General features: G+C 39.1%; 1 protein-coding gene across 1 annotated transcript in view; it reads left to right on the plus strand.

Moving 5' to 3' along the window:
- The window catches only part of LOC311296903 (NACHT, LRR and PYD domains-containing protein 12-like), a gene marked incomplete at both ends in the record, with an annotated part of 29946 nt that extends 22567 nt beyond the window's left edge, over positions 1 to 7379 (plus strand). The window contains 3 exons of the mRNA XM_084418887.1: positions 5246 to 5416; positions 6658 to 6836; positions 7339 to 7379. Coding sequence (XP_084275013.1) covers positions 5246 to 5416; positions 6658 to 6836; positions 7339 to 7379 — 391 coding nt within the window. The remainder of the gene's footprint in view (positions 1 to 5245; positions 5417 to 6657; positions 6837 to 7338) is intronic.
- Positions 7380 to 7784: the final 405 nt, after the last annotated feature.

Consider the following 7784-nt stretch of genomic DNA (forward strand, 5'->3'; position numbering starts at 1 on the left):
TTTTGAAGAAATATAGAGCTGAGTATCGTCGGCATAACAGTGAAAGCTAATTCCATGTTTCCTAATGATATCTCCTAATGGTAGCATGTACAGAGTGAACAGCAGCGGTCCTAGTACTGAGCCTTGTGGTACGCCATACTGAACTTGTGATCGATGAGACATCTCTTCATTTACTGCTACAAAATGATAACGGTCAGATAAGTATGATTTAAACCATGCTAGTGCAATTCCACTAATGCCAACATAGTTTTCTAGTCTATTTAAAAGAATGTTGTGGTCAATGGTGTCAAATGCAGCACTAAGATCAAGTAACACTAATAGAGAGACACAACCACGATGGGATGATAAGAGCAAATCATTTGTGACTCTAACGAGAGCTGTCTCAGTACTATGGTACGGTCTAAATCCGGACTGAAAATCCTCACAGATATAATTTCTTTCAAGAAAGGAACACAGTTGTGAGGATACTGCTTTTTCTAATATCTTTGACAGAAAAGGTAGATTCGAGATCGGCCTGTAATTGACTAATTGTGTAGGATCAAGTTGCGGTTTTTTAACAAGCGGTTTAATCATAGCCAGCTTAAAGGTTTTTGGTACGTATCCTAGAGACAAAGACGAATTAATGATATTAAGAAGAGGATCTATGACCTCTGGAAGCATCTCTTTCAGTAGCTTAGTCGGAATAGGGTCTAACATACATGTTGTCGATTTAGATGAATTTACGAGTTTGCAAAATTCTTCCTCTTCTATAGCAATAAATTAATCAAATTTTTCCTCAGGGAGACTACAATGCACTGCCTGATGCGATACTGTAGTAGACGATTGCATAGTTATAATTTTGTCCCTGATATTATCAATCTTATAAGTGAAGAAGTTCATAAAGTCATTACTGCTGTGTTTGTTGGAAACTTCTGGGCTTGAAGCTTTCTTTTTCGTCAGTTTAGCCACCGTTTCAAATAAATACCTAGGGTTTTGTTTATTTTCTACTAATAGAGTTGAAAAATAAGCAGATCTATTTGTATGCAATTGAGCTCTCCTTCCATGAAATCCGAAATACCTCTAGTTTTGTTTTCTTTCAGTTCCATTTTTCTGGCTGCTCTCTTAAAGGGGTCATATAATGCCATTTTTGTACAAGCTAATATGATTCTTTAGGGTCTAAATTAAAAGTTTGTAATATACTTTAATTAAAAATTCTCATTAGTATTGTAAGAAAACACTCATTTTACCTGGTCAAAAACAGCTCTGTTTTCAGCACGCCGTTTGAGTGCATGTGTCTTTAAATTATAATGCTTTGCTCACCCCGCCCCTCTGTTCTGTGCGTACACCGTTTGTAACACAATAACACAATAACCATAACGCGGTGTTCATTATAAACGTGGGATTATGAATTATATTGAGAACGTCGTACATAGAAAACATGCCGTAATGTACCCTGAGTGTAAACAGCCGCATTCATCGTGAAGCGTACAGCAAGCGATTTGCAAAGATTAATATAAATATTAATATAAAGGTTAATAAAACGTTACACTCACTTCTTCTTCTGGAGGTGCAGCAGGAACACGAATAGTTGGTAACGATCCTATTTTCAGGAACAGCTTCTTAGCAAAACCAGCTTTACTGACCCTTGTTTGTAAAGCTGTCTGGTGCAAACATGAAAGCATGGATCGTGGGGAATCCGTGCGAGGGAATCCCTGCGTCAATGCTTTGGAAATATTCCATCAAAACATCAAAATGACTGCTGTGTTCCTTATTACACCCAAGAACAGAGCGCCACAATCGCTTAGACGCCATTCTTCTCCAGTATATCAATGCACTATGATGATGGACAACTCGCTCACGAGCGAGGGCGGGTCTGTGTTGAAACGCTGCCGCTGTCAATTACAATTGTGGGAGGGGCGTCCGACCCTGTGACGTCACTAGGTCGAATGGCTTGATTTCAGAGTGGGTCAAACATATAAGGAGATAAAAAAAAAAAAAACACTGGATGGATTTTTATCATTTTATGATGGTTGTGTACAGGCACTGCCAACACACATTTCAGTACAATCAACTTGTAAAAGTGCATGTACCATTATATGACCCCTTTAAGGGCCCGAGTGTGCTCTTTGTACCACGGCGTTGGACTATTTTCTTTAATCTTCTTTAAGCGCAATGGAGCAACTGTGTCTAAAGTGCTGGAAAAGAGAGAGTTAAAAGTTTCTGTTGCAATATCTAGTTCTTCTAAGCTATCTGGGATGCTGAGATGATGAAACTGATTAGGAAGATTATTGATAAAGCAATCTTTAGTGGCAGAAGTGAATGATAGGTCTAACATATTTATAACACGGAGTCGGCTTTGCAGCCTTGGCTAAATGTAATTTACACGAGACTAGGTAATGATCTGAGATGTCATCGCTCTGCTGCAGAATTTCAACGGCATCAACATCTATTCCATGTGATAATATTAGATCTAGAATATGATTACGACGATGAGTAGGTCCTGACACGTGTTGTCTAACTCCAGTTGAGTTTACAATGTCTTTAAATGCCATACCCAATGCATCTTTTTCATTATCTATGTGTATATTAAAATCACCAACAATTAGTACTTTATCTGCAGTCAATATTAATTCTGATAGACAGTCCGCAAATTCTTTGATAAAATCTTTATGGTGCCCTGGTGGCCTGTATACAGTAGTCAGCACAAATCTCAAACGTGATTTATCGTTTACACTATAGGCCTATATTTTTACATTAAGCACCAACACTTCAAAAGAAGTATATTTAAAACTTGATTTCTTAGTGGTTTTGAAAATATTACTATAAATTACAGCAACACCACCTCCTTTGAGTTTCAGACGAGGCTCATGTTTATAACAGTAATCTTGCGGGGTGGACTCATTTAAAGTAATGTAATCGTTTGGTTTTAGCCAGGTTTCTGTCAAACACAGCATATCTAGGTTATTATTTGAAATCATATCATTAACAGTGAGTGCTTTTTGAGTAAGGGATCGAATATTCAGCAACCCAAGCTTTATCATTTGCTCATCTGTATTATAGCTGTTTTTTTATTTGTTGAACAACAATCAAATTTTTAACCATAGATGGGTTTGGACGTTTTTCGGATTTCCAAATTCGGGGAACAGACATAATCTCTATATGATGATATCTAGGTGAAAGAGGCTCTATGTGATGGGATTTATCTGACTTTGGTGACGCGAGGCCGCTAGCAGATGGTCGGTTAAGCCAGTCTGTCTGCTTCCTGACCTGAGCCCCAGATTGTCATGTTTGAGCTCTAAGACTATGTGCCATATTACTAGAGAGAAGAGCAGCACCATCCCAGGAGGGATGAATACCATCTCTTTTCAACAGGTCAGGTCTACCCCAAAAACTTTTCCAATTGTCTATGAATTCTATATTATTAAGTGGACACCACCTTGACAGCCAGCGATTCAGTGAACACAATCTACTAACTATCTCATCACTCCTGCGAACTGGAAGGGGGCCAGAGCAAATTACAGTGCTTGACATCGTACTTGTGAGTTCACACACCTCTTTAATATTAATTTTTGTGATCTCCGACTGGCGGAGTCGAACATCATTAGTGCCGACGTGAATGATCTTAGAGAATTTACGATTAGCATTAGCCAGCACTTTTAAATTTGTTTTGATGTCAGGCGCTCTGGCTCCCGGCAAACATGTGACTATGGTGGCTGGTGTCTCTATTTTCATGTTCCGTGTAATAGAATCGCCAATAACTAGGGCGCAATCAACAGAATTCTCAGTGGGTGTTTCACTGAGCGGGGCAAATCGATTTGTTATGGTAATCGGAACGGAAGAGTGTTTTTTTAATCCGCGACTAGAGCGATCCCTCACTGTCACCCATTTGCCTGGCTGCATGGGCTCTACTTCAGCCAGAACCGAATCATGTAAAGAGTTCAGTATGCTAGGCGCATCCAAAGCAGTATCTAAAACTCTAGCACTCTTACTATCCTCAATTAAAGTTTGGATGCGTGTCTCTAGTTCTGAAATCTTCTCCGTCAGCCTAACTGTCTCCTTGCATTTATCACATATAAATTCTATATTGCCGACAGAGAAGGCTATGCTAAACATGTGACATGAAGTGCAGGTGACAATAACAGGACAAGACATTACTCACCGTGTTTGTTGACTGATTCTTACTCACCTGAGCTTTTTATGAACTCAAAGGCGTGAGAGAAAAATAAATAAAAAATAGCTGAGCGCACAGGTGGCGCGTTAACAGGCTAGCTTGCGAATTACTAGCGTGTTGTGCTAGTAGTAATGGAAGCTAGCGATGTCAGGTTAATCTGAGATGTTCGGTAAGCTGTTTTTAGTAGTATAAACAACTAGAAATTGTAGTAAATGATGGTTCAAAACAAAGAAATACGAGGCCAAAACGGAGCTTACAGCACCGAAGCAAACAAACTCACAGCAGGCAGCGAGGCAGACAGGAGCAATCGATCAGGATCCAGAGAAGAAGAAGAAGCTGAAACAAGTGAAGGAGAAGTCACACTTGCAGGACTGTGAGTCAAATCTTCAGACACTGTCAGAATCTCGTCGAGGATAAAATTTAATCGCAACGGTCATTAATCGGCTGTCGGTGAACATATTAAATAGAGCTGCACGATTAATCGCAATTAACATGAAACCAATTTTGCTTATCGCTATTATGAAATCGCAAAAGCTGCGATTATTTATTATGTGCAGCTTGTCAGTGACGTACGGCTCTGATCAGTAGTAAACGCTGCTCCATCTGAAAGCACTGCGAGTCTGAGTCGCTTTTAATGTGCATTTGAAAAAGCAACACACATCAAACATCTTTCCAAACATGGGAAGCATTTATGAACCTATTGTCCAACAAAAGACAACATTTAATAAATCAAAGCGTTTCAATCTTCTGTTTATTCAGCTACAGATAGTATGATGCCCATAGGGATTTCCTGGAATGATGTGTGTTATCGTGCTTCTGCGGTGGGGCATATTTAGCGTGTGTGTGTGTGTGTGTGTGTGTGTGTGTGTGTGTGACGCCCTCTGGCTTTCAGATCGAGCAGAATTTACTACCGATCACAGAGCCGTACTTCACTGACAAACTGCACATAAAATAATCACAGCCTTTACCAGATCGCGTGCGATCAAACACTTCAGGTTTCGGCCTAAGATCAGAGGAAACTTTTAGGATTTGCACACTGCTAAACTGATCTGATCTGAACTGAGAGAGTGAAGTGTGTGTCATTGTTCTCTACAGGTTGAGTAAGTGTGGCGTAACAGATGAAGGTTTTGCTGCTCTGACTTCAGCTCTGAGATCAAACCCTGAACACCTGAGAGTACTGAATATGTCTGAGAATAAAATAGGAAAATCAGTGAATCTGCTGTCTGATGTACTACAGAATCCTCACTGTAAACTGGAGATACTGAGGTAAGATCATATTTGACTCTCACACATGAATCACAATGCAAAGTATATTTGAAGTGTTCTGCCTCTTTCTGCTGCTGTGAGTTCAGATTATTGAGCTGTAAATGATTGAACACATGAGCTGATCCTCAATAACATGAAACTGCAGGACTGAGAGTCAGCTACACACTTTCACACACAATCAACATTTCAGTCTCTTGACTTTAAACAGACTCAAGCTCAACACAGTCAGAACTGAGAAATGAAGAACATGCTGGATTCATTCTTACTGTTAATTATGTGCATCTTTCTGCATTGACACTTTCTAAAGGATTGTTTTTAATTCTGTAAAATCACACACACACACACACACACACACACACACACACACACACACACACACACACACACACACACACACACACACACACACCAATTTATTGCTCCTTACATATTACATAAAGATCTAAGCAACAGCAAAACTAGCCTATGTAGTGAATAGTGAAATTTAAGAGATTATTTTTCCTGATTAAATGATACTTTAGATGTTTTATGATCATGTTTTGTGACATTTTGGATCTCAATCTAATGATCAAACATTAATTTGTGCTTTAAGTTTGAACTTTCTCTTTAATAATGGATTCACTGCTAAACTGGGGTGCATTTCCCCAAAGCATCATTAGTCAATATGTTCGCAAGTTCCGTCGTTATCAGCATAGCTCAACGAGTCTGTGTTTGCCAAAACCATTGTTCTAACGAACATTCGCAAACAGCATCGCAAAGTTGTGTGGTTGGAACGACAGCTCTCGACCTGTGGTTAGAAGCATAGTTTCTAGTTTGCATGACACGTGGACTTAATAAATCCTTATCTTGAGCAAAATAAGCAAGCTGACATTCAGTACAACCTGTGTCTTTTATTTAGAATACATACAAATTTAATTTACTTCTTTTAGTTTGTCAAGATATTTAAAGCACTGTTTTTGAAGAGTGCGCATGTGCGAACATGCTCTACTAAAGAACGAGCCTATGATTGAATCTGGAAATAAAGCGAAATAACTGAGAAAAATGAGAAATAGTCATCAGATGTCATGTCTGTAATTTATAGCAAAACATCTAGCGTTAATTCGATCTCAAACAGATTCGTTAAAATAAGTTATTACTCCACCACGTGCGTCATGTCATAAACCAAAGTGGTTGAACGAAATGCACCCCTGATCTGATCTGATCTTAACTGAGAGTGGCGTGTGTGTCATTGTTCTCTACAGGTTGTGGGATTGTGGCGTCACAGATGAAGGTTGTGTTGCTCTGGCTTCAGCTCTGAGATCAAACCCTGAACACCTGAGAAAACTGAATCTGTCTCGAAATGAAATAGGAAATTCAGGAGTGAAGTTGCTCTCTGATCTGAAGGAGGATCCACATTATAAACTGGAGACATTACTCTACTGTAAGTATATCTTTATTTCAAGCTTAATTTGACCCAATTTCAGTAACAGGTCTCATATGTGTGTAACTGGAGAATATACGTTAATAATTCAGCTCCACTTTAGTCTCTGTAAACTGATTTTAATAAGAGTTTAATTCTGTGATGTGAATATGATCTATGAATAGGCTAGGTCTATATGAATATTTTCATTTTTTACATGTTTACATGTACAACTTTTGTTTCAACTGTAATTCATTCCGACTGATGAATCCAAATAGTGTTTAAATTAACAATTAATAAAATGATCGCGATGTGTGCGTTGCGTTTGTCACAAGCTTCAAATGGGAATTGAGTTTTTGATGCACACACTGCACGAATATTTCCCGCTGTTTGCACACACTATTCTCCTACTTTGTTTGTTTTAAACAGCAGACTTAATATTTCTATATTACGGGTCAGGTCCTAATTAGGAGACCATAAACACATGAACCGTTGTGTCATGCTGCTTATATTTATCCCGCAGTAAAAACACCCCTACCTGCACCCGAAACAGCCTGTGGATGAGAGTCTGAAAGAAGGACTGAAGGCCGTGAGATTGTGTTGGTCATTCATGACATTTCATTCAACAACTACAACAGCTTGTACGCATCATACAGCATTACGTCATTGCTCACGCACAGTTCTGTCAAGGGGTGTGTTTCCCCAAAGCATCGTTAGCCAACTATGGTCACAAGTTCCGTCGTTATCAGCATAGCTCAACGAGTCAGTGTTTGCCGAAACCATCGTTCTAATGAACATTCGCAAACAGCATCGCAAAGTTGTGTGGTTGGAACGACAGCTCTCGACCTGTGGTTAGAAGTTTCTAGTTTGCATGACACGTGGACTTAATAAATCCTTATCTTGAGCAAAATAAGCAAGCTGACATTCAGTACAACCTGTGTCTTTTATTTAGAATACATACAAATTTCA

This window comes from Rutilus rutilus (genome assembly GCF_951802725.1).
Source record: "Rutilus rutilus genome assembly, chromosome: 9".
Taxonomy (NCBI): domain Eukaryota; kingdom Metazoa; phylum Chordata; class Actinopteri; order Cypriniformes; family Leuciscidae; genus Rutilus; species Rutilus rutilus.